We start from the raw sequence: 27,775 nt of genomic DNA, 5'->3' as shown, positions 1-27,775 counted from the left end.
CTCCCCTCTCCCGTGCCCGGTTGCCGCTGGGTCAGCAACGGTCGCTGCAGCCACAGCAATCGCAGGGCACTCCAACGGGGCAGCTGCCGCACAAACAGTCGCACCAGCAATGCCCTGAGCGCTCTGCGGCCCGTCCCTGCGCCCGCAGTACCAAACACCCCGAAAACAAGGGGGCAGACAATCCAAAGCAATCCTTGCGCTGTTCTCCCGCTTCCCCCGTCCACACCGCCTCCACGGCCAACGTTGCTGAGCCCACAGCATCCCAGACCCCCAAAGGTAGGCGTCTGGGACCATCGTTACGCTGCGCCGCGGCTCTGCGGCTCCACCAAGGCCGCGGCTTTTCAGGGGCGAACAGCTTCTCTGAGATGAATCGGATAAAAACACGGTCACAGTCTGAAAGCAGGGGAGGCAGGGAAGGCAGGAAAAGCAGGGATGAGTCAGCATTTTTAGCCAAAGGTGGTCTCAGAGTTCCAAAACGCAGGAGCATAAACGCCGAAGCTCTACTGCGGTGCCATCTTGGTCTTTGGCAAGTCTTTAACACCCAAAGCTGTAGATTGTTGCCCAGTCTCACTGTATTGATGAGGGAAATACACACAGCAAACATGCACTGTGAGGAGCCCTGCGGGATTCCAGATGCTTCAGGGAAGCTTTGTAAGCCCAGCTCTGGGTGTACTAGCTAGACCTTGATGGTTGGCTGGGAAGGAGATAGGGTTGCCACCTCCAGGTTGGGAAATTCCTGGAGATTTGAGGGGTGAAGCCTGGAGAGGGTGGGTTTTGAGGAGGGGTGGGACCTCAGACAGGTACAATGCCATAGACTCCAACCTCCAAACCAGCCGTTTCATCCTGAGGAACCTTTATTGCCAATCTCCAGATGAGAGCTCTCCAGTGTTGCTTGTAATTGGACATCTTTCTGATTTAAGTCTGAGGAAGTTTGCCTACCACTGTTTCCCTCCCTCCTGATCTTTTTGTAAAGTTCTGAAGCAACAAGTAATTCTACCACTTCTTACAGTCTAAATACTTTCTTGTTCCAATTTGGAGCCAATTACAACATATCACCTTTCAGGCCCTGCTTATGAGAAACTGTTAAGATAAGGTAGCCAAAGCTTAATTGCCTTTACTTTTGATGAAAGAGTGAATGCTGTCTTGCTGCTACAAAAAGACCAGGGGAATATTAGAGAAATATAATCTGGATTTGCATTTGAGATGACCCAAATTAAAGCTGCCAAGGACAAATGAATGGACTAGAACTGAAAACAGCTGAAAGTCCTGGTGTTGCTAACCCTATTCAGCCTTGGAATCTGGCAAACAGTTCACCTTACAAAAAAGTAAATACATAAAAGGAAAGGCAATTGTAAGTAAAGCACTGGAAGAACGAGGTACAAACTTAATTGCTTTGCTGTATCGGACTAAAAAAGATTCATCAGCATACTGTTTCCAGCATGGACAAGTCAATAAGCTTCTGGAAGATTTGTGATAAAAAAAATCATTCTATTATTAGGATGGACCTAGAATCAGAGGACTGGCTGCCAGTATAGCCAAATTCCAAAAAAGGAGTTAATGGGTAATTGATGGTCTGTGAAATGTTGATTGTTTTCCAATCTCTAAAATGACTAGAGGCTGGTAAGCAATAGAATTTTGTGTTCTGTTTTTAACTTTTGGAAAGATTTGAATGGAATCATTGTGAGAGACAGTAGACTGGGTGGACAGTTAGGACCCACTGATTTTGTGTCCAATTCACTGAAGTGCTTTGCTTGTAATACCAAGCCCCACATTGGCCTGGTTCCAGCATTGCCACAGGAATCCTTTTCTCTAGATGAACCCCTGGCCCATCAAATATCCATCCAGTATAGTCCATGTGGAGACGCACTGGGGTAATAGTACTTGCTTTTCTGTAGATCTTCGGTGGTGTCACTGCATGCAATAATGTTGAACTATCAACAGGGAAAACCACTGCCCGCTTAAGTCCAAGTGGTATAAGGCACCTCTCAGGGAGCCAACTCTGTGTGGAACTGATGAGTTACCCTCTACATCCACTCACAAAGTCAGCCAAACATATGGTGCCTTCAAGGTAATGCCTGCTGGTCAACTGGTTGGCAGTGACTGGCTCCTTGACAGCCATTGCCTGAAGATCAGCTGGGAGGCAGCAGCCTTGAGCCAGGGGTGGGGAAACAAGGGAATGAGTCATGGCTGAGATGCAGGATAGTGGTAGCTTCCTGTGAGAATTGCTCAGATATTATGGGAGTTCCAGAAGGGTGGAGCCTCCAAAGGGGCTGGCCCCAGGATGAGCCAGGCTCTTCATAAGGCAAAGGGAAGCAGGTCAGAGAGGACACAGTGGCTCTTTCTTTTCAGGTTGAAAGATGTAAGGTCAGGTTAGAGATGGAGGAAAAGGGGAAAGGAAACCCCTCTCTTTCAGTCTGAGGCCTGTTGGAGGTTGACATAATCTCCCACGGCTCCCCCACTAGGGGCACTGGCTAATCTTTAAGGTAACTGTCCCTAGTCGTGCTCCACAGTCTTACTTCTCCTTTGACGTAACCAGCCTCCTCTGTTGTAAACAGCCTCAAATATTCTGGGAGTTGTGGGATTCCATGTATAAGTGCCAGCAATGTGCTGTTCAGTGGTTACAGTATCAAATTAGGACTCTGATTCAAATTCCCACTTTAGCCATGAAGCTCACTCGGTCAGTCGTTAACTCTCAGCCTATCTATCTCATAGAAACGTTGTGAGGAAAACATAGAGAGAGAACTATGGACATTGCCATCAGCTCTTCAGAAGAGTCGGAAAAATAAAATTGTAATAGAGCGGCCTCAACTGTCTAGAAAGAACTATATCAACATATAATCTGGAAATCAAAACAGTGGAATCCTAAACAAAATTACACCCTTCTAAGCCCCTGAGGAATACCTCTGTTTAGGACTGCACTGTAAAATATATACATTAAGGACTCAAATTGCCACTTGAGAACATGACAATTCTGCAGAGCCTGTAAAGCAGAGATGTTCTGCCAGGCTTTTAGTTGAGGATAACAATGGTTAAGACTGGCACCCTTTCTTTCTGTCCTATGACCCCAACATGCCCTGCCCTGCCCTGCTGCATGGGACACCAGCACAGCCAGCAAAGGGGGGTTGTATCGCCATTTTGGATTGGTTAATTTATTGATTTACTGTGATAATTTTATTTATATTGATTATATTTTAAATGTTTTTAAGGTTGTAAATTGCCCAGAGCCTGTTCACAGGGTGGGCAATTTATTTATTTATTTTTATTTATTTATTAGACTTATATCCCGCCCTTCCACATGGGCTCATGAAACAATTCATAAGTTTAATAAAATAAAATAAATAAATACTACTGACGGCTGATCTTGACATCTTTAGACCATTATTAGGAGGTGAAATTGAGATAATAAAGAATCAGGTTTCCTAATATGTTCTGTTCTGCAGATGAAGGTCTTCAGTGTCTGTTGTACATCCAGGGTATGCCATAATCTTTCGTTAGGGTGGATGGGGTTTGTACAGAAGGATGGAAGGCAGATCTCCTGAGCTTTGTGGAAGGTCAAGTTCACTTTTGGTTTAAACGTAGGGTCTGTGCAGAACCACTTTATCTTTATGAAAGATGAGAGTCCAGATTAACTGACAACACTCCCAGTTCTGACACTCTCTATTTGGTGTGATTTTGTTTCCCCAACACCTTCTTCCCGGGTTTTGCTGAAGAAGTGGCTCCCAAGTGCTCTAGCATGGTTGCACCAGCATTTGGACCTGGACCGGCTGCAAGAGGGGCTTCCAGCTCTCCCTCCAAGAGGAAGCCATTGCTGCTCTCCCTAGATTCCATTTCAAGGGTGGTCCGAGACTCACTTGCTGTGGACTAGTTCAAGGGATCAAGAAAATGGCCACTGTGGCTGTTGCTCAGCCCCTTGCTGGGGGCTTGAATCCTCTTTTAAACTCTACTCAGAATTGAGAGGACCAGAGAGAAGGGTGGAGGGGAGTATTTGGCAGAAGAGTCAGACAACGTAGAGTTCAAGATAAGGAGAGACAGTCAGAGGAGACAGCTCCTATTCTAGGCTGCTCTCCCTTTTGAGGCAGGAAATGAACTGGAGCAATGGGTGACTCCCACCAAGGAGACAGGAAGCAGAAGACTTTGTTCCTGCTTCCCTGATTGGAGAGTGGGAATCACCCACCAAGATGTCCTCTGCTTCAGAGGGAGAAAGCCTTCTATGTGAACTCCTATGTGATTGGTTACATTCTGGATGTACATTTATTGAGAAATTGCATATAAGACTGCCACGTGTTATGTAATGGTGAGTTTCACATATAATTCTACACTAAAATGTGTTCTATTTAGGGATTTGGTAACATGAAGAGAATATTGGTATCCTTTCCTTCCTGTATCTATTTGACTTTCTGTCCAACTCAAGAATTATTATGCTTTTCCACTTCCCTTTTTAACGTATCTTTCTTTGCCATCACTTTAAAGTCAATTGTTTTTGGAGCTGATCCAATTCGGGGGGCGGGTGTCAGTGAGTGAATGAGCTTACTGCTTAAAAGTGGAGAAAGTTAGCAGTCTGAAAATTAAAACTAAAAACTGCAATGGATTGATAGCCCCATTCTACATTCCAATGAACCCATCATAGCACACAGTATTTCAGATAAAAGGTGTTGAAGTCCAGTGGCACCTTTAAGACCAACAACGTTTTATTCTATAAGCATTCATGTGCTTGCATACTTCTTCAGATACCCACCTGAATCTATTCCAGATAAAGTTATTCGAACTAGTGCACAGGGGAAAACATTTGCAAAATAAAAACTGACCTAAACAAATGACAGATTTAACAAACTTTCTTTATTTACATAGAAATGTGTGTACACATATATTCTATATTTGTATACATTTTTAAGTATATATACATTAATAATTTCCACATACTCTACAATAAATAACTTAGTTTTGCTTTAAATTGCTTATAGTGTTGGGTAAAAATAAATGCCCAAAAATAATAGCTTACGACTAAATTACAAAAGCACCAAATATTGAACCAAATATTTCAGCAATAAATAGTGGCTTATATACAGATAAAGAGCACGACAAAAACGTGTACTAGAATTTTTAGTGGATATCACCTTAAACTAATGAAAAGAACTGAAAGGAAAGTAATGTAGAGAAAATATAATCGGGGTATAACTAATCAAATTAAGAAAAAACACATTTCTGAACTGGTATCTTCAAGACATTTTTTTTCTCTAACAAAAGGATTTTCTGTTTGAGATTTTACTGCAGGGGGAAGGGGAAATAATACAATGAGCAATATGTTTTAGAGCCAGGGTTGCACTAGACATAGAGAAGACTGGATGATCTTAGGAAATACATATGCCTGATGGTTCAAGATCACAGCCCAACGTGATCCCCTAAGACAATGAAAAGCAGGGGTCTTCTCTGTACAGCAGTCCCCAGCTCAAATTGAGGATTGTTAAAACTTCTGATAGTGCAAAGGGAGAAATACCTACCACGGCCACCTGTGCTGGGTAATAGGAATTGTCACTTCTTTCTGCATACCAAAGCTGGCATTTCAAGCTATGCCCTTGGGCTATGGCAAAAAAGCACATTTTCAATGATTTGGCATATCTTGTCAATTCATAGTAATAAAAATGTAGGGGTTTTTTTGCTTCTTTGAGTCTTCAGGCTTAGGGATTCCTTTTCCCTCCCCACAATGCACTTAAAAAGAACAGATACAACGATCTAGTTCTGCTAACGCAATTTTCGTTCATTGATTCTTGTACATGTAGGAGTCTCTAATCTTGTCAATTAAATTACTAGTGGTAAAATGCCACTAAAGATCTTATTACTAGCCTGTCCGTGTATACATTATGCAAATGTGATCTGTAAATATCAGGGGAATAACGAGGATGGAGAAGGAAATACGGCTTCTCAAAAGGAAAGGGTGAAAAGCTCTTGTGTGTGTAAACCTCTGAATCTCATTTGTAGGTAACTGCTGTATGACACAGAATCAGGGGGAAATCGTTTATTACCACTTTTTGCCACCGTGGCCAACTACAACCTGTTGCTAACTCTTCCTGCAATAAATGACACTATGTATGACTTCTCTGGTATTTCCAAAATACTATGGATCAATACTAATACTAGTATTTCCAAAATACTATTGATCAATAGGGCTCTACCTTGCCTTTCTCCATAAGCAGACTGAAGGTAGATTAACATACCAGAACACAGTTATCACAGTTTTTATGCTTGCAAAACTTTCTTTAGAGAGGTTTGTTTTATTTGCGTCTTTGACCTTTGAGGTTTTCAGTAATGGTTAAATGCTTCGAAGTCTTACCTTTTTGCTTGCTTTGCTCATAGAGTTCTTTTATTGGCATCTTTGATCTTTGAGGTTAATGGTTAAATGCTTCGAAGTCGTACCTTTTTGCTTGCTTTGCTCATAGAGTAATATGCATTAGTTACCAGATGACTTGAACCACAAGGATATATGGGGTATACATGTTTTAATAAATAATTAAATAGGGCAACGATTTTTGAGGTGCCAGCAGCAAAATAAGACAACTACTTTCCCTGAAGTGAGGAACATTTTCCCATGAATCAAGAAATGCTGAGCACATTTATTCAAGTCAGGCATAGCCTGCTCTCCCCCTGCCCCACCATTAAACCAAAGTATCAGGAACCAGGCTTGACATCTGGACAGCTAAACTGAGGACTGCAGAAGCCTGTCTGGGTTGTTATATCATATTTCTGATGCAAGAGCCTTCCCACAACAGGCAAGTGTTATGCCGTTAAAAATAAGAGCCCTTCAATTTGTTTTGCAATACCATTTCTATTGCATAGAAGGGCCAGACCCTCCAAGGAACCTTTACTTGGCTTCTTCACTAAAATCATCTTTACAATTTATTACAGTTAATAAAAAAAGGGTTCCTGAAAAGATGCTGCAACCTGGGGATCAGTCTATCTTGTGTTTATTTGTAGTATTATAAAATCTCCAGAGGTCTCTGTTGGGATTTGTGCCACACTGTGCTAGCGATAAACTTTATGGATTACTCTGATTAACCATGGTGTCTGTTTCTCCAGTTTTATATTAGATGGTCAATCAGTTTTGACTTTTGTCTCTGTTTAGGTTCTACATACTTTTTTGACCCACACTTCCTTTATCCAGTAATTCACTAATGAAAAGCCACCTCCTGCAGTCCAGCAACAAACCCTTACTAGTCTCACCACTTGGTGATTGATCACAACTACTGATCATCTAGCATCTGTAAAAATATGCTTCAATGACTGCTGCACTAAGGATCGGAACACATGGAACCAGGAGCTCCTGGAGGTGATTCTCTCATCTCCCTCTTTCCCAGCAGCTGGCTGTTTCTGCCACTGCAAGTGTAAGCAAGCGTGTGAGTCCCTCCTTCTCTCTCCTCACTTTAGGTCCAAACTGCATGCCACAGTACACTTTCAACGCCATCCTGTGCAGAGCTGGACTCTTCTAAGTCCACTGCAGACAATGGGCCCAGAAGGGTGTCTCTACTCAGGATGGGGCGGTTTCTTGACAAGAGCCTCCCAACTCAGCATAACAGTTTTGGAACATGTGAGTGCTGCTGGGTGAAGGGGAAAGTGATTAATCTCCATGAGATCCTTCTGCTCATTCTTCTGTAGAATCCAATCTTACTCTAGTGATGTGCACGCCACTTCAACACCCCATGACAGAGGAAGTGAATTTCATTTAACTTCTTTTACCCTTTCCTGTTTCTACAAAAGTTTTGCTTGACTTTAGGTTCTAGAAATGTATAACTTACTCCTTGCAATTTTTTCTGAATCTTACAGAAATGTTTTCACTTCCTTCAGAATTCCTACAGATGTTCATTTTGGCAATATGAACTGAACTGTTTCCTAGACATGTCTGCCTGTGAAGCTGCTGTAACATCCCTGTAATGATGATGGTTCATATTGCAACACACCCTAAATAACTATCTACCAGTAGTGTGAGGATAGGACATTAATGTACATTGCCCACATGGCTTTTTCCCTCCTCACCCACATATTGCTAGTGTCCGATGTTGCCTTAAATTAATGGCAACTGCAAGAGCCAGGAATTGAATATATTTTAAAAAGAAGACATGTTGGTGCCTGACTGCTAAAATATTTATGAGAACAGTGCAGATTTAGGGCTAGTTCACACATCCATATATGTTACTTATTCGTCGCTCCTTGACTCACAGTTGAAAGTGTCAACTGGACTCTATTGAAAGAGTCTGAGTTGTTTTGAAAGTTGTGTCCATGTAGTTTAATCTGTGTTGGCTCAATCTGTGATGACCCTTATGCATTGCACTTGAAATTGTAGTCATCAAGCAAAGAACTGACCCACTGATACAGGTTTGGTTTTCCTTTTAGGGGAAATAATTTTGTTTTTGTTTGAACCTGCTGGGAACACTGTCCCCCAAAATGAAGTTTAAAGTATAATTTTAGACAAATTATCAGTCATTGCAAAGAGCACAGTGTCTATCATCCAGAGGACAAATATGGCGTTTCACTGTGGTAGTTGTAATCAGGGCAGACTTTCTGCACCAGTTTGTAATCAACGCTGTAAAAAGCAATGTAAATACAAATCACTTTAAATGGTTTAGAGCACAACCAGGATACATGGCTTTGTGTCTGCTCTTGGTAGCAGATCTTTGAAGGATCAAAGTTGCACAATGCAGTTTTCTTAGCCCTGTCTGTTTTCTCATATTCAATTCGACAGTTGAAAGACTTAGACTCCTTGGTCTCTAGTGTTGACTGTGGTGAAGATTCAAACTCTACCACTTTGGAAGGTGGCACCAAGCTCACAGAAACATTTCCAAGGCCTGTTGAATTATGCCGGAAATATACACTGAAGGTTCCATTGCCATGGTCAACAATTTTCCCCGTAATTAGAAGATTCAGCTTCACAGTTTTGATGTTGGAATGGAAGTCTCCCCAGCCAAACATTTTCTTGAATTTTCCAGTTTTTACAATTGGTCTGCGTTTAGTTCGTGCAAGAGATTCCTGAACCTCAGTGATGTTGGCGAGCCAATCCCAAAAGTTGTCTAAGCTGTCTGAATGTGACATCTGCCCATGTTTGAGTGTTGGAGATGGCTTAACAAAGAGGCGTAGAGGGTTGATCATCCTGGAGTGGACAACATTATCCACCAGGGTGTCTGCAGCATCTTTGTCTTCCCAGTCCAGTATGTCTGCAGCATGTGTGATTTGCTTAGCATCACAAAATATCTGTTCCAAGAGAGAAAGAAAAGGATATAAATACTAAAAATTGAAAATCTAGGTCTTTCATTAAATAAATTAACTGGGATAAATTCTGCTAGATTATTGTTAAATCACGAATAGTTAATAAGTAAATGATAACATGTGCAAATGAATGAATTGAATATAAAAATACACATCATTGTTAAACATTGCAGTTTTATGTACAAAACATATTACATTTCTTCAGTTATATTTTTACTGCATCTACCATTCTGAATAATCAGTATAACTGAATGGGGAAGAGCTCATAATTGTAAGCTCCAGAACTTGAAGGAAACTGGACTTGGCCAGAATACTCCATCCATATATTGTTTAATAGATACAAGATGTTCAATCCTTTGTAGGCATTCAATTAGTTAAACGAAAATGCTACCTATGGTCCCAATGAATCCCAGCTTTGAAGTTGCCAGTCTAGAAGCACACATTATCAGCTATGCAAATGTGAACACCATTGAGTATGGGAGTTACAGTCACAGGCCATTTTCCCAAGATGAACCTGTTCCCCTCTAGAGAGGTAGAAATACACTGTGAATGTATTTCATAAGGAGGAGGCATACAATATGGCACAAGGGTAGGATGTCATCCTCCAGGTGGGACTTGGGGATCCCCTAGAATTACAGCTCAGTTCCCCTGGAGAAAATGGATGCTTTGGAGGGTGTACTCTATGACATTGTACCCCACTGAGGTCCTTGTCTTCCCCAGACTCCATCCCCAAATCTCCAGGAGTTTCCCAGGCTGTATTGGGCAACACTACCCAGCCATTCCGCACTGGTAGCCAGGGGAGACCGGCAACTCTACACAAGGATGTATGCAACATAGCACTGTCAGGGTCCTACTCTGACATTTGCAGACAAAAATAGATCCAAGTGTCCAAAACAGGTTTATAGCATTTCTGTCACTGTGGGGTAAGCAAAAAGTATATATATACACTAGGAATAAGATAAATGCTTCAAAATTGGAAGACTTCAGCCCTGATTTCTTCAATTTCTTTTTTTAGAGATCAGGAATTCCAATAAAGTAATAATCACACAAGGAGCTCCAGCATTTCAGGATGGGCCAGTTTAACCAGCTTTTCCACACATGAAGGCCCAGGTCGCGAAAGTTACCAGGCTGGCATTTCTCCAACTATGCCAGGTTAGTCAACTAGCTCCCTACCTGTCTTGCCCTGACCTAGGCACAGTAATCCATGTAATGATCACCTCCAGGATAGACTACTGTAACACACTCTATGTGGGCCTACCCTTGAGACTGACCCAGAAGCACCAACTGATCCAAAATGTGGCCACGCAGGTCCTTACGGGGACGCCTTAAACGGCACATATTCAACCTGTGCTGTGAGAGCTGCCCAGGCTTCCAATGAAGCACCGGATCAGGTTCAGGATGCTGTTTTTGACCTTTAAGGCCCTTAGTAATTAGGGACCCACATACCTTTGGGACCACCTCTCTCAGTATACCCCCAGTAGAGTGCTTCACTCGGGAAGTAAGAACCTCCTGGTGATCCCCAGCTTGAGAGAGATCCGGCTGTCCTGTCTTTTTTGGCCCTGGGCCCTGCCTGGTGGAACTCTCTATCAGAGAACATCCATGCCCTGCGAGATTTGTTACTTTTCCACAGGGCAAGAAAGGCAGAGATGTTCCACCAGGCATTTGGTTGAGGACAGCAACGGGACAGCACTCTCACACCCTCCATTTTCTGCAACTGCCCAGGAGGCTTGTGGAAGCTGAAAGTTTTCCACCATCTTGGAATGGATTGTTTTATTTGTTGATATATGTATTATGTATTTTATTGGCAGTTTTACCTTGTTTATTCTATTTATCTTTGTTATAAGCCATCCTGAGCCCTGCTAGCAGGGAAAGGCAGCTTAAAAATCTAAATAAATAAATAAACTGCAACAAAAGCAAACATCACATGCAATGGCTCCTTGGCTTGCTTTTCTATCAAGATTGGAGTTTTGTTACAGATCATCATTTTCTACCTCTGTTTAATAGCTGCTTGGTGGGAAAGGAGCAAGCTGAATATATTCCTATTTTGATTCTTCTTCTTTTTCTTGGCAAATAAATACAAAAGACCCAGAGTAGCTTTTAATTAAGACTGAAAGGGTCAACTTGAACGTTATCTAAATCAACCACTTAAATAGGAGTAAATGGCCCTTTAAATATTTATTTTATTGTATAATGGAATTCAGGGTGGTTTATGTAGGATTTTGGGGAGGTCACTCTTCCAGGCAGAACCCAGTTCTAGACTGGCTTAGCTTCTGCAAGGTTATTGGCATCATTAACCAACCATACCCTGGGACTGAGTGGTACTAAAAGATTGGTCTTTGAAGGGCTAAAGCTCAGTTGTACACCATACCCTCATTGACTGAGGCACCCAACAATACGAAAGCAATAGAAGAACTAAAGACTTTTGAATCATGGAGTAAAAGCAAAATTATACTCCTGGACATTATACTCCTGGACATTAAAGCCCATGAAAGGAAAATCAAACTTAGGGGAATTTCCCCAAACTTCACAATGGACAATGACCTCACGGGCTCTTTAAATGAATGGCTCCAAACTCTGCTGCAACTTCCGGCTCCACTGATTAGCCAAGCATACCGTTTGAATCCACCGCAATCTGGCTCTCCTGCTTTGATCCCTGATATAGTGGCTGAACTACCTGACATCAAAGCAAAGAAGATTGTGCTAGAAGCTGCCAGGAAGAGTAATGGGCTTCAACTGGAAGACACTCGAGCAATGTTCCCTCTAAGCTGTGGAGTCTTGTGAGCAAGAATTCTACCTTGTGAGCTACTTGCATTAAAGTTGTGAGCCAGCGATTTGGCTGCTCTGGAGCCCTCCTTCCTGAGCGGAGACAAAAATGTGTGAGCTGGAGGGTAAAAAATTGTGAGCTAGCTCACACTAACTCAGCTTAGAGGGAACACTGCACTCGAGTTCAAGTATATCAAGATTTACCGTATGAGATTTTAACAGCTCGGCGGAACTTGAAACAAATTGCACAACGTTTAGTAGAAAGGTATATTTGCTATCACTGGCTCCCGTTAGGACATCTTTCAGTAACTCATTAAGGCAGAGTCTTCATTGCTTATGACGTTAAATCTGGGGAAGATATGCTGAGAGCTTTAGAAAAAGAAGCTATATAATAAAACTCAGTAGAGATGTGCCCTAAAGACCTATACAAGAATTTTCAAGATCTTCTGATGACTATAAAGAAAAAGGAAATTAATATTTTAGATCCCTCAGAGATAAAAGTAAGATTAAAATGTATATGATCGGAGCAGGAACTCCCCCACTACCTCCCACAGGACTTTCCAAAGCCAAAAAGTGAGGTGACAACCTCCAAGAACTCCACTATGAAGAAATAGATACTGTTTTAAATGAAAGCAATTAAAGATGATAAAACTTAGCAAATAGAACATCATGAGAAACAGCTTGAGATTCATGGAAGAAGTCTAACTGAAATAAAATAATAATTATTAGTTATCTGTTTATTAAACTATATATCATTTGTCTAGGAGTTCGAGGAGATGATAGTAATTGTTTAACAAGCAATCACTGGTAGTGAATAAGAAAACAATTTTATTTATATTATGTAGACACTGGCAGTGCCATAGAGTATAATTGGAAGGAATAGTTTGTATACCTTTCCAAAATTGTATGATATTTCTGTTGTAAATATGTTATGTAGAAAATAATAAAACATAATTTTAAAAATGCAATGATTCCACCACATTTATCAAAATCTAAATAGCTTATGTCTTGACAGATCTGATCAATTTTGTTGTGGTGCATGCACACATTAGTTTGATTCTATACCGTATTAGAGTTTTCAGCATCTCATCCTCAACACCACCAAGAATAATAAAATATTTGACCATCATCAATTACATTGAAAAAAGTCCTGTAACCCTACAACACTAATTTCCATTACGATCCTTTTTTTGTAAGAAAATTATGCCAGCTTCTAATAACTCATCATAACAAGCAGAGCTTGAACTTTACTGATAATTAAATGTGTTTTTTCCCAAAGGCAAAGGTTGCAATTGGTTTTATAGTAACAGATGTGACTGCCATCCGAAATGCTGTGAGTTCAGGAATTAAGTAACATCTCCCTTTAATAACACAATACTGAACATCCATATCAGCTTATATCTTCACACATTTTCTAGAATTGTTTAAAATAATGTGCCTGCTTGTGCTACCAATCCCATAGTGTCATTGTGCTCTAAGTACTCCTATAACCTCCAACTGCTATCAGTGTTTGCAGTGGTGGTAGGGGAAATGGAGGTTGTTGCACAAGGCACTGTAGGTTGATCCAAAAGTAACCTTTGTATTTGTGCTATGGCATAGCAGCACTGATGAATATCTCTGTGAAGGTGCAAGGGATAGCTCAAGTTCCTAATCCAGAAGTCCAATGTACAGTTGCAGCCTCTTTTACTATACAGCAACACAGTCCATAGCTTAGCTCAGACTGATGTCAGGATAGACCTATATTCTGCAGTCCTATAAGGCAGGGGGGGGGGGGGAAACCCTTGTGGCAGGCTGCCATCGATTACTGGTATGTGCATTTGACTTGGAGAAACACAAGGTGTATTGAATTGACAACTGTTTGCTGCTGCTTCCTATTTTGCTACCCAGACTGACCGTGGCTTGGAAAAAGTCAGGTTCTTATGAATACAGTTGAAGTGCTGGACAACTGGAGTCTGGTTGGAAGAGTATGGCTGGACTCTGGAAGAGACAGGGTGGGGCTAAATGAGCTCTATGACTGACTCAATTATGGGGGCTGTGCAAGAACTGGGCTACGGAGAGTGCAGAAGAAGGTGATTGTTTTTAGGGGGAAAGGCTGAGGTTGCAATGGTTTCACATTTGACTTGTGGGAGCTGATGTTGAGAAAGTGCATGTGCGTAGTGTCAGGAATTGAAGTACCCGCAAGGTGAGAGCAGCACTGGACTATTGGTTCATACATTGGGGATAAAAATAATTTTCAGTGTTTGCAGATGGGCACAGAGCCCTATACCTCCTGTTTCAAAGACATGATTCTTAGCTAATATAGCCCAATACTGTGTGTGAAGGAGGTAGTTTTTTGCATATACATGCTGGGCCATATTCAGTATGGAACCCACCATTTTCTCTAGATCTTTTATAGCAGTCATTCTCCAATCTGTAATTATGCCTGTTTTTTCTTTCCCATGAGTTATAATTTTGCAATGAGTGCTGTGTTTGTGTTTTTCAAATATCATTTTAATAACCATCCATTGTTGTAGGGATGACAGTTTCAACAAAGATACTCTTCTCAAAGAGAGCCATTTGTGTCTGAAACAATACTTTGTTTTTCTGTAATGCCACATCACAGAGTTGAGAAGGAAAAGTTCTTTACGAACAATTCTAGGATTTGTTGAGGAGGGGGTAGTCCGTGCACTGCATCTGGAATGTGTCAATTCCTCCCCACCCAGCAATTTGCAAAACACCCTCCGTTATTACAGTTTTACTGCGCTAATGAAAACTGGCCAGAAATCCCTTGTTCAATAGCTTATATAATTGGATTGCTTTAACAATTCTGTCCTGTCTCCTATAGTTAACTAAAATGACAAGCTGCTTCAGCAGAAAAGAAAGAAAGCCCTCTCATGATAGAATCTTGAAGCCCATTAATTTTTTTGCTTGTAAATGAATCTTATAAAGAACTAGCCTGCCTGTAGAGGTAGAGCCACAGAAACATCTCTGATGACAAAACTGAAAGCAGATCCTTCTGTGCAAAACATGGCTATTAATGACTCGTGGTATGACTTCCCCAAAAGCCATATCTCTTCTGGATCTTTAGGGAATTGTCAGAGCGGCATAATAGGAAAATGACAGAAAGCGGATGAGGAATGACAGAAGTGAACTATATATCAGTATACTAATTGTGGGTATTAATATTTTCTGCTGTAATATATCATTGTCTAAAAAGCTGGCAGCACTGATAAATACTAATAGAAGCTTGGAAAGAAATCAAGGAAGATAATTACAAACTTTGCTCTGTGTGCCCAACACTTCATATTTTTGTCTTTTTCGAGACACCACTCAAAATGTGCCAGATTGATTGAATAACTAAAGCAGAAAATTGAAACGGAAGTCATACAAAAGACTTTGTAGGCCTTGCAGAATGTGGCCTACATTTGTGTTTTTCGTGTTTTAGTTCATTCTCTATCTGCCAGTTACTTGGGAAGCTAATCAAACTATTTCTGTAAGCACAGCAAAAAGATGTTTCATCGCTGTCCATAAAAGATCTGAAAGGAAAATGCTACATAGATGAAGCTTAGGGAATCGAAGTTGGAGAAATAAACACTTTAGAAGATGAAATGTAAACACATCCCTTGAAATAAGTAACAACAAAACTCCAAAATAACACTAAAAGTATGTGAAAACTTTACTCAAAGCTCCAAAGGCACATAGCCTATGTATGGTAAACAGCAGAACTATTTTTGCCTTTGGCATAGAAGTTTTTGCGTATATATTTAGAACTAATGCTATTATTTCTGGTATTAAGATTGGGCAGCATGAAATATATATGCAGAATATAGGAATCCTCTAGTATGCCAATGATGTGATGTTGCAATTAATAAATGTTTCTACATCTTTTAAAGAGGTGATGAGGGATACTGAGAATTTAGGACTCAAAATTAATATGGTTTTAGTTTTTCCAATAATCCAGTTAAATATCTTAGCATAAACCTTCCTTCAAATTTAAAAGATTTTAATGTTAATAATTATGTTTCATTACAGAAGATAACTGTAATGTACTGGAAGTATTACAGGAATTGTCTGATTCACTCCCCATGTTAAGCTTCGAGCCAGCTAAGGCTCCGTCTGTGCTAACACCCTATTGGCCGCTTCCAAACAGTGACCAATCACAGTGAGGCAAGTTCCCCAAGCGGGAAGAACTTTCATTGGTCTTTATCCGGACAATCGTATTGGTTGTTAAATGTAAATAGGCGTGGCTATGTTAGCCCGGCAATGTTTAAAAGGAGCCCAGCTCCCAATGTTAATCTGTTTTGGTTATGAATGCGTTTGAGTGTTTGTTCGCTACTTCAATAAAGCTGAATCACTTTGCTGAAATCACTCTCCGGATCTTTGTTAGCGGCGATCTAACAATGACTACAACACATTTAAAATGATAGACTAAATTAAACCCTCTTTGTTGAGAATACTCAGAAATTAAAATATTCTTTCTCATTTCTTATCTGAAAACCTTTTCCTATAACAATTTCTCAAAATGCCTTGAATTCTTGGCAAACAAAAGTCTCTGTCCAGGTGTGTTCCAGATAAGCCTGATCTTGTCAGATCTCAAAAGCTAAGCAGGGTCAGCCCTGACTAGTATTTGGAAGGGCGACCTCCAAGGAATACCAGGGGAGTGAGACAGAGTCAGGCAATGGCAAACCATCTCTGAAATGTCTCGCCTTAAAAACAATTCTAGCTCGCCATCTAGTGGTGCATAACACTAAAAGAGCTCAAACTTATGGCTGCCAGACAATCTTTGGATCTCCTGGCTATACTATACATACTGCCATACAATAATTAATTAATAAATGTTGATTGATAGTGAAGTACAGTCCTGCACCCTGCCCCATAAACACTGTGTATGCACTACACAGCTGGATAGACACAATTTTTGAATCCAAACTGGGTAATTTTATATTGTCAAAAATGTAACATCTTTCACAGAGTTGGTAGTGGTATCCCTTGTAACCAGAACTTTTTGAATGATCTTGGGATACTTTTGAATCTATTCCATGTTTTTAAAAATTACTGCTGAGGTAGCTTGTGTTCACATGCTGGGATTCTATATGCTAGGCCTTGACAAATTTTCTTTAATTTCTAGGAGCCAGCCCAAAAATTTAGGAGCCAGACGTGTTTTTCAGTCTTCAGAGTTTCATATATTAATTAACATATTTTTTGAATTATTGCTACCCAAAAGCCTTTTCCTAACCTCTTCACAGTTTCTTGTATTAAATCTATACCAAATGTGTTATATATAAATAAATATAGGGATAGCCCTGGTTGTCATTGCTACAACAAAAAGCTTACCCTTAAACCTAGCCTAACATCTCTATTTTTGATTATTCCATTATTGTTTTAAAAGCACCATTTAACTAAAGATTGAAGCTAGTATGGAAAGCAACTAGTTTAAGATATGAGTTTCTCCACCATCACTGAATGCTGTAAAGTTAACATATAAACAAGCAGTGACAAGCACTTCATGCAAGTGTATTTTTATGCCAAACAACAAAACACATTCTGACGTAAAGTGATAAATCAGCTTTGTAATTCTCATTGAGAGACACAACAACAAAACCACTGGTAAAACTGCTTGGCGCCACAGCGAAATCTCTAGGTGCCATGGAGACCTAGAGCCCGGGATTTGTCAAGCCTTGTTATCTGTAATATCCTTCTGGAGAAGGGTTTTTGTGGAGAAAGCAGCATTTGCTGCTGCTGTTTAGTATTTGGAAATTGGCAGTCCCTTTGTCATGAGCTGAAGGTCCAGCCAAGCTGGATGAGACTCGAGTCCTCAGCTGTGGTGTAAATTGCTTAGTTAAAGAAGTCTGGCAAAGACCAGCGTCCTAACTGGATGTTGACAACTCTAGTTGGCTTCTTTAGATGGCTGCCCAGCGGCACTTGCTGCTGAAGATGCTCACTTCAACAGTATATGCAATATGTATCGTATACGGTAAGTCAGTGAATGCCTCCAATCCTCAAAATGACTGCCTGAAGAACAAGGACATATGCCGTACCAAATCCCTTGAAAGAAGTTAGGGATTCAAAAAGTGTCAAGTAAATAAATAAATAAATAAATTGCCAGTCAGGGTGTCTCCAGCTGCTGCCAGAAAGGGAGGCTGGTGACTTCTTCTAGAGGCTCACACAGGTGATAGGGGCTTGATTAAAAACTTGTTTCCTCATTAGGGAAGCAGTGTGTGCATTGTCCCTTAGTTAGGGAACATTTTCAATTTACCATTTAAGCACTTGTTCCCCAGGAACTATCAAGGAGGCTCATCGCTTTCTGAAATAACAATGCACTTGCAGACAGTTCAGCACCTCTCTGGAAAGCACCCAAATTAGTTTTTTGTTGGATGCTGATAGAAATAGGCGCAGTTAGCACTTGTTTCCCACCAGCACCTGCTGACCACCCGTCTGCTGAACTTTACAGCTAATGAATCTCCCCTCCTGTGTACTCCTTTAATGCCGGGGAGATTACATTTTACCTTTGCTAAAATCAGTTCATTAAAATACTAATTTCAAACTGTAATTATCTGTTGGTTAGCTCTGCTGGTTGAACAAGCTATAGTGCTGATATCCTCCTAACTGCAGGAAAGTTCACAGATGTTCTAGTCCCCAGGAGTCTTCCCTGTGCTTAAACAGAGATGTTCTTGAAACAGATTTAGGAAATGTAGTTCAAGAGAGAAGCATTTTTCAAATAAGTACAGTAGGTGCAATGCGGGGGAAACAGAAGGGGGGAATACGGTCTTATTCTCATCAGAGGATAGTTTAATCACCTGACACTATCACCTTGAGGCTTAAAAATTCTCTTAATCAAACAAGGTCTCCTTTGCAGTTCCTCTTTGGGACACTGAAATCTTCATAAATTACGACTGTGTAGTTAAACAACAAAGCAACAGTGCCAATCAAACAAATTATCATCCGCAACTTGTGCATTTTAGCCACCAACGTGTTCCTAGAGACAGCAAAACAGATTTCTAGTTTTCAGGTAGTGTATGGGCACCCATCCAGTTCACATCTGTTCTCAGAACTTCAAACATTCAAAGGCCTAGGTAACAGTAGGGGTTTGTAGTTGCTAAACAAGGTTCTGCGTTTCCCCCCCTCTGCCAGTCCTGTACCCATAAGCATAACATGTGTAACTATAACTCTTACAAAAAGTAATGTTTGTTCCTTTCTCTCTTCCTGGAGAAATCCACAGCTCACAGAAGTTTATGGAAAGAGCATGTGTTGAGAACCACAAGAATTGCAAGTACAACCCGCATTTGTAAAAGGCCACAAAACAAACACACTATGCAGCTTTCCCTCTAGGTAGTCCATAAAATCTGTGAGTTAATTCCATTGGAAAGACAGGATTCTGTGGGGAAGGTCCATAAAACACTGTTCTATAGACAGGGCCGGCCCGAGGTTGTCCTGAGCTCTAGGCGAGCGCAGATGCCAACCTCCTGGCGGGGCCTGGAGACGCACTCTGGGCGTCCTTTCCCCGTGGCGGGCGGTGTGTGTGTGGGGGGGTCTGGGTCTGCGTGCCTCCTCCTGTCGCAGCCGGCCGCGGCTGGGGGGGGGGGGGGCGGGCAGGAGGGAGGGCCCCCTTCTCCGGCCCAGCCGCCGCCTTTCTCGAGGGGTGTGTGTGTGGGGGGGGGAGCTGCTCGGACCCGATTCGGGTGGCCCCACTTGCCAGAGGTCGGAGGCTTCACTGGCGAAGGGCCCGCTGGTCTGGTCTGTGGGTCCGTTGGGGACCTCCGGTGGGAGGCGGCCCAGGTTCGCCGGGGCTCTGCCGTCCTTCTCTCTCTGCCCATGGCTGCTGGCAGGTGGCCTCCGAGGTCAGGCTCAATAGAGAGGAGCTGGGAGCAGAAGGAAAGCGCCGCCGGTGGAAATCCAAGTGACCCGCCTGCAGCAGGACAAGAGGCTCAGGCACCACTCTTCCGCATCTTCCCCCCCTCCTCCGAGGGTCTCAGTCGTGGTGAACTGTGGGGCACCAGCGGGAGCACCGGGGCGAAGGCGATCCAGGAGCAGAACCGGCGCCCTGGCTCTCGAGGCCACGCCGCCTTGCCCACATGGAAGGCTGCTGCGGCAGAGCCAAGGCGTGGGCGGTCCTGCGAGCGTGCAGCTCTGCGGGGGCCCGGAAGCACGTCGGAGCTGAGCTCGCATCCGCAGGCATCCACGTAGGTGGGGGGACAGGAGGCTCAGGCGCCACTCCTCCACCTCCCCCCTCTGAGGGTCTCAGCCGTGCGAACTCGGGGGTGCCAGTGGGAACTTCTTTCTCGGCCTCTCCTGCCCCTCCCGCTCGCCCGACAGCCAGCCAGGAGAGGCCGAGAAAGTAGGCGGCAGCGGGGGAGGAGGAAAGCGCGGCGCGGCTGGGCTGGAGAAGGGGCCCTGCCCACCAGCCCGCAAGCAGCCCCTCCCCCCAGGAGAGGCTGAGAAAGAAGGTGGGCGGGAGGAGGAAAGCGCCGCGCCCTGCCCACGTTGCCGCCGCACATCCTCCTGCAGCTAGGCGGCAGAGCTTCTCCCAGCCCGGCTCCTCCCAGCTGCTGGCCAGGCGTCGGCGGCTGCCCCTGCCTCTCCTCCTGCGCCCCAACGGCCGGCTCGCGCTCTAGGCGGCTCTAGGCGAAGGCCTAGTTCGCCTAGCGGGCGAGCCGGCCCTGTCTATAGATGTGGCTAGTTTGTACATTGAAATGCAAACTATGTGTAGCTTGGTTTGATTAAAGCTTCCCTATGTGTAGGTAGAATTGCTTGCCATATCAATGTTCCATGGAAGCTCACTGGGTGACCTTGGACCAGTCACACTCGCTCAGTCTAACCTACCTCATAGGGCTGTTGTGAGGATATAATGCAGGAGAGGAGAATAATGTAAGCCACTTTAGGTCCACATTGTGAGAAAGGCAGGATATAAATGAATTATATAAATAAATAAACATACAGCAAGAAGAGGAAACCATGTAGTGACACACTTTCCCACAAAACTGATATTTTTCTCATGGAAAGGGGTTTAAATCTTTCTTATTCACTGGACGCCCCCAGTAATCAATGGCTATTAAAACATTAGGGAATTAATTCTCATACTTGGCTATCCCAGATTACTGAAAGTACACGCACACACGTGTGCAATGTTCCCTCTAAGCTGAATTAGTGTGAGCTAGCTCACAGTTTTTTAGCCTCCAACTCAGAGATTTTTGTCTTAGCTCAGGAAGGATGGCTCCAGAGCGAACTAATTTATGCAGTAGCCAAATAGCTCGCTCACAACTTTAATGCCTGTAGCTCACAGAGTAGACGTTTTGCTCACAAGATTCCACGGCTTAGAGGGAGCATTGCACGTGTGTATGTGTATAGTCTCTCCCACAGACTTACCACAATCTATTCCCTACATCAGCCACAACAGCCACAAGCAAATGCTGTTTTTTTGTTTCCCATTACTTTTAAAGTTGGGAATAAGAGCTTACAGTTATTTAATTAAAACTAAAGGTATACCTAATAACTTTGGTAGACAGGAAGCTGAGTGAATTCCAGAGCCTCTATTCTTGTAACACATAAGAGATAATTAACAAAGAAAATATTACAGTTATCTGCACCCTTTGAGAGTGTAACTAATGAACCTCCAACAGCTGTTACTGAAAAATCAGAAACACTATCACTATCAATTTCCAGACAAAGCACAGCTGACAGATGTTTGAAGTGATAAATCAGTCTGCACCAGGATTAAAATAACAAGCCCCAAAAGACCTTTAAAAGACAAAGGTGCTATAACAGAGTACTTCTGGGCTCCTGAATTCTTTTAGAATGCAAACCACCACTGAAATTGAATTACAACGCATAAATGGCTGGGGAGGGGGGTAGGAATCTAATAATGAGTGTACCTGAACCAAATTTTAGAATGCTCAAATCTGGTTTGACCATATTCTGATAGAGCACGGTGTTTTCCTTTATTTTTTATAGTAGCTTTGAGAATGCCATCCTGAACTCAACATCATGGCCTGCATTGCAGGATGAAGAGTCTACACTGGATGGGTGCATGATACAAATGCACTTCATTTCACTTAGTGTTCAGTCGCTTGCTTAACAAAGTAGTCGGAGAGTGATTCAGCAAAGATTCAGCTTTATTCAACAACTCGAACACAACTCCAACACGGATCAACATCTGATAGCCAGAACAGCTTTTACATTGCAGCTGTCCTGCTTTTAAACTCTCCCGGCTAATGTAGCCACGCCTACTGTACATTTACCAACCAATAAGGTTGTATGCATAAGGGCGAATCACGGACGTCCCCGCTCAGGGAGCTTGCTGACAACTGATTGGTTGGTTCTTCCTGGGCTACCAATGCGATCGGATGGATTTGGATCCTAGCCCAGGACGAAGCTTAACATTGTACTTCAATTAGATGATTCATGTATTGCAATGGCAGCTATTGAATACATTATACTTCGGCTGCATTTTAATATGCAACAAATCATATTGTTCAAATGCAGCTTACACCATTCCTCTCTACATTGTTAAAGGTCAAATCTAATAACAAACTGCTAAAGAAGTTCATTCATTGTGTTGGATCCTGCCAGCTTTTTTTGCTGGTGAAAAAAGGGAGCAGGGGGGTTTACCTTTTGACCACCAATACGGCTATGGCAAGGACCGGTTGATGGAAAACTTGGATGGATCCAGCCCATTCTTTCCAATCTTTGTGAGAGGAAATTGCCACCAGCCATTTTTTTGGGGGAAAAGTCAAACCTACAATGGAACCAGTGGTGCCAGCAGAGCCTACAAGCCTCTGCACTCAAGGATTGTGTGGCTCTGATCTCTGACCTCATAATGCTGGCACCCTTTACAATCTGAATGCTTTGCCCCATCATCTAGTGTGACATCACAAAAACTAACGCACAGTCTTGCTGCTACCTGGTACAGGCTGGTTTGTTCTCTGCTGAGGCATGGATTTACGTAGCTTGGGAACAAAAACCGTACAGTACTGGAGAAATCACTGCCACTGTTAGGCGACAGTTTCCTTATGGGGCACTTCCGCACTGTCAGGTTTGCCACTCATTTCTCCCTATTGCTTCAGGGTTTTCCTCCCCACAATGTGTTTTGCACTCTCCAGTTGTCCCAGAGGGAGCAAAACACATGTTAATATATATTTTTAAAGATTCATGTTACCAGATACCTGTACCTAAACTGTCAAAGGTCCCACTCTCCAGTCTACCTCTCCCATTCTCTGACATTAACTAGCCAAGCTACTGGCCAGTATAATATTTAGATTTTTAAAAATAAATATTAAAACATTTTGTACGAATATAGAGACTGCAGCAAAGTATTCAATAAGAGGGCAAGACATCCCCTGCCATACAAAAGAGGGCAAGACATCCCCTGCCACAACCCCCAGAAAACAAAAACATTTATGCTTGGTACTCAACAGGCTCAGCACCAGATTTGTTGTAGGTTAGCCTCCACGGAAATTTCTCCTCTACCTTTACCTATGTAGGTGAGGACAAAGAAGAGGTTGACCTGAAGTGGCAGGCAGATAATCCTTCATATACTCTGGTCCTGAGCTTTTTTAGGCTCTGTAACTGGTTTGGATGCATGAGTCTTCCTCCCTCCCTCAATGTTTATGTTTGGAGTCACATGCCCAATCTTTGTTCTCTTCCAATCAGGCAGGGAGAGGGAAGTGAAGCATGTTCTATGCTATCCACTCCTGCCTCCATTATGAAAGCTGTATTTTGTTTTTCTTCCCCATCACCTGTCCTCACCCACAAGTGTTGACCATCCTCTGAAAAACCAAGGCAACGGACGGGTTCACAAAGCTCAGTTTGCAAGCAAGCCTACGATATGAGACTGTGCAATGGGTTTACTGCTTAATGGTACAGAATTTAAGGCATGTCTTATCTTACATTTCCCATGCTTTTTAAAGCAGGAGTGTATTTATAAGTGCATTTTTTTCTCTTAAAATGAAGGGCTTCTCTATTCCTATCTTGTTCCTTTTGAAAAGTAATACAGAACAGCCTCTGGCAGACTGTGAAATGCAGTCTGGGGAATTCAGCACAAAGTCTGTGATTGAGTTATGGGAGGCAGGGGGGAACATGGAGAAAGTAGGAAGTGCAAGTCAAAACCCCATGTCTTGTGTGCACAAAAACCATAACCATGCATGCCTTCAATATATGGTACATGTAAATAATCATACAATTACTGTCATGTCTGAACACAAATGAAACTGCCTTATACTGAATCAGACCCTTGGTCTATCAAAGTCGGTATTGTCTATTCAGACTGGCAGCTGCTGTTAAGGTCTCAGGCAGAGGTCTTTCACATCACCTACTGACAGATCTCTCTCTCTCTTTTCAATTGGAGATTCTGGGGATTGAACCTGGGACCTTCTGCGTGCCAAGCAGATGATCTACCACCAAGCCACAGCCCCTCCCCCACCAGGAATGTCAACTAAAGTAAAATGTAGATATGTTTAGCTGCTTGATCAATATGGGGTTGGCTCAATGGTTATAAAGTTTAACTTGATATGTAAATATGCTGTTAGTTCTGTTGCGACTATGAGCCTTTTCCTATCAAAATAATATTCTTTGTTTTGTTTACTACACAATTTGCTTTTTAATTAGAATTTTTGTTTTTTCCCCTACCTCTCACATGGCAAAAATTAAGATGTATGTGCTAAAGTAGCATGGGGTGCAGCTGTTTACAACTCTCTCTCAAGTACTGGGAATATTTGCAATTTTGCTTATAGAAAATGGTATACTTCCAAATTCCATAAATATACGTGTGAGGCAAAGCACTTATTAAACCTGCTTAAAGCCTCTTGGGAAGGCACCCAGGTTGCTGATTGCCCTCCCAGAGTAACTGAACGGCATGACTAAACACCAAGGCGCACGGAACGCTGTTACCTTCCCACCGAAGTGGTCCCTATTTATCTACTTGCAATTTCTTGCTTTCGAACTGCTAGGTTGGCAGGAGCTGGAACTAGAGACAGGAGCTCACCCTGTCTTGCGGCACCCGGGTCTTGAACCGCTGAACTACTGACCTTCCACAGCCTGCAGTTCAGCGTCTTAACCACTTGAGCCACCGCAGCTCCACTATTTTGCTTATAGAAAATGGTTATACTTCCAAATTCCATAAATATACTCATTAAACCTGCTTAAAACCTCTTGGGAAGGCACCCAGATTGCTGATTGCCCTCCCAGAGTAACTGAATACCTTGCAAGGCTGGAGCAGACCACGGAACAGGTCAGAAGGTGGCTGGTGAGTTTTTAAAGCAGGCACAAGATCAGCAGAAGGCCTATTACAACCGTTAAGCCAAGCCTAGGTGCTTAGCTGTTAACGTGTTGGTGTGTGGACCAGATCATGTGTCCAAACTGGATGCTTCCTGGGAAGGTCTGTATGTGGTGCTGGTGCTGTAGAAATATGGACAATGACAATTACCTGGTCAAAGAAATAGGGTCACAGAAAAGAACGCAGGTGATTCACATCAACTGTTTGAAATTGTTTAGAGAGGGTTCGTCAAATGTTCCCAGTAATGGCTGCCTTTATACAATCTCAGCTTTACTTATGCATCTTGGCTCTGACTGGCCCTTCCTGATGGCTCCCCCCAACCTTCCTGTATGTAGGACTTGAGGAAATTCTGTTTCACTGTATCTGAGGAAGTGTGCTTGCACACAAAAGAGGAGGAGGAGGAGGAAAGTTGGATTTATACCCCACCCTTCATTCGGCATCTCAGAGCAGTTTACAGTCTCCTTCCCTTCCTCTCCCCACAACAGACACCACCAAACTACCATTGGACTCAAGCTTTGTTCTGCTGCTTCAGATCAACACAGCTACCCACCTGAAGCCATTAGCCATTTATCCCTTGATGCACAGAAAGCATTTGATCATTTGGAGTGGGATTTCATTTTTGGACTTTTAAGAACATTAAGTATTGGGCACTATTTCATGAATGCAATATAGTCAGGTCTATCAAAAATGAAAAGCTAGATGTGAGTAGATGGATTTGATTCTGGAAGCTTTCCCCTGGCCAGAGGAATTAAATAGGGATGTCCCCTATCACCCCTGCTTTTTATCCAGGAGGAGGAGGAGGAGGAAGAGAAAGAGGAGGAGGAGGAGGAGATTGGATTTATACCCTGCCCTTCACTCAGAGTCTCAAAGTAGTTTACAAACTCCTTCCCCTCCCCTTCCCCACAACAGACACCGTGTGAGGTAGGCAGGGCTGAAAGAGCTCTTTCTAGAACTGTCCTTGAGAGAACAGCTCTGGCAGAACTATGGTCATCCAGCAGCTGTAAGTGGAGGAGTGGGGAATCAAACCTGGTTTTCCCAGATTAGAGTCCACACACTTAACCACTACACCAAACTGAACCCTTAGCAACGGCTATAAAGACTAACCACCATATTAGAGGTCTAAAAATAAATTGTCAAATACATACAATCAAATATGTTCGCTGATGATGTGGCAATATTAACTGCAAATCCTAAAGAACCTTTACCAGAATTAATGATAGAAATGCATGAGTATGGAACAATAACAGACTAAGTATTAATTAAACCAAAACACAATATGAAATTCAAAATGATTTAGGTATCCCAATATTTCATAAGTCATTTGAATATCTGGGTGTAACTGTTTCAAAGAATTTAAATAAACTTCAGCAGTGATCTGACAAATAAGAAAAGATTAAAAGATAGTCCCAGATACATTTGACAATTATGGGTAGAACCAGTGCTATAAAAATGGTGGTGTTGCCAAAATTAAATCATTTCTTTCAAACACTTAGAGTCCTATCCTCTGTTTGCAGCAGAGGATAGGACTCGAAAATAATGGGTTTAAATTAAGGGTGGGAAGGTAGTGGCTGAATAGTAGGAAAATCTTTTTTACAGCAAGAGTGGTGCAACAGTGGAATCAGCTGCCTAGGGAGCTCCCCTCACTGACAGTCTTTAAGCAGTGTCTGGACAAGCACTTATCAGGGATACTAGGCTGATCCTGCATTGAGCAGGGGATTGGACTAGATGGCCTGTACGGCCCCTTCTAACTCCGTGATTCTATGATAAGCTGGTAAGTAGAAACACCGGGGCTGCAGGGGATGAGTCAGCTAATGTGGCAGATAAAAAGAACACGTTGAACAAGGCTTGATGTGGAAGCAGCCTTGTTTGCCATCCCCTCTTGTGAGCTTACCCACTCAATGAACAAACCACTACCTTGCCTTGCAGCCTTGCACCATGCCCTGCTACCCTGTGCTTGTTTTTCCAGTGAAGTCACTTATGTTTATGAATTGTATACCAGTAACAATTGGAGAGGTAACACTTCTGGGGTCTTGTGGCACTTCAAAGACTAAAAACTTTTTATTCCAGTGCAAGCTTTTGTGCACTAGAGCCTACTTCCTCAGATGTGTGAGAAGTTGAATCCACTTGTTTTATCTGAGGAAATGGGCTCTAGGATGAAATTTATGAGGGAATAAAAACAAATTATGTTTTCATCAATGCCATTCTAAGTCTACCTAAGGCAATGGGCCTAAAAGGGTGTGACTCTGCTTAGCACTGCAAGATACCACAAATTTTCTATTTATTTTAACTGCAGCAGACTAACATGGCTCCCCTTTTCAAGCATTTCTGGAACTAATAAAGAGATAAGAGATATTCTTTTTTCATACACACAAACCTTTGAAACTGAAAAAACTGAAATATACTAAACTTCATTTCAAATTTTAAGAACATGAAACTGCTGTTAGTACATGAAATAATATCGTTCAGTATATATTTAGAAAATAAATGGTATAAAGAAAAGTTTGTTTTCAAGCA

At 42.4% G+C, this 27,775-nt stretch overlaps 1 protein-coding gene across 1 annotated transcript in view; it reads right to left on the bottom strand.

The window, feature by feature from the left end:
- Positions 1–8,493: 8,493 nt before the first annotated feature.
- Positions 8,494–27,775, bottom strand: part of NXPH2 (neurexophilin 2) — a 59,775-nt gene continuing 40,493 nt past the window's right edge. Inside the window, exon 2 of the mRNA XM_015406187.1 lies at positions 8,494–9,237. Within this exon, the coding sequence (XP_015261673.1) occupies positions 8,494–9,237 (744 nt within the window). The remainder of the gene's footprint in view (positions 9,238–27,775) is intronic.

This window comes from Gekko japonicus, unplaced genomic scaffold, assembly GCF_001447785.1.
Source record: "Gekko japonicus isolate JY-2015 unplaced genomic scaffold, Gekko_japonicus_V1.1 scaffold1723, whole genome shotgun sequence".
In the NCBI taxonomy this organism is placed as follows: Eukaryota; Metazoa; Chordata; class Lepidosauria; order Squamata; family Gekkonidae; genus Gekko; species Gekko japonicus.
This window is presented reverse-complemented; position numbering and strand designations above follow the sequence as displayed.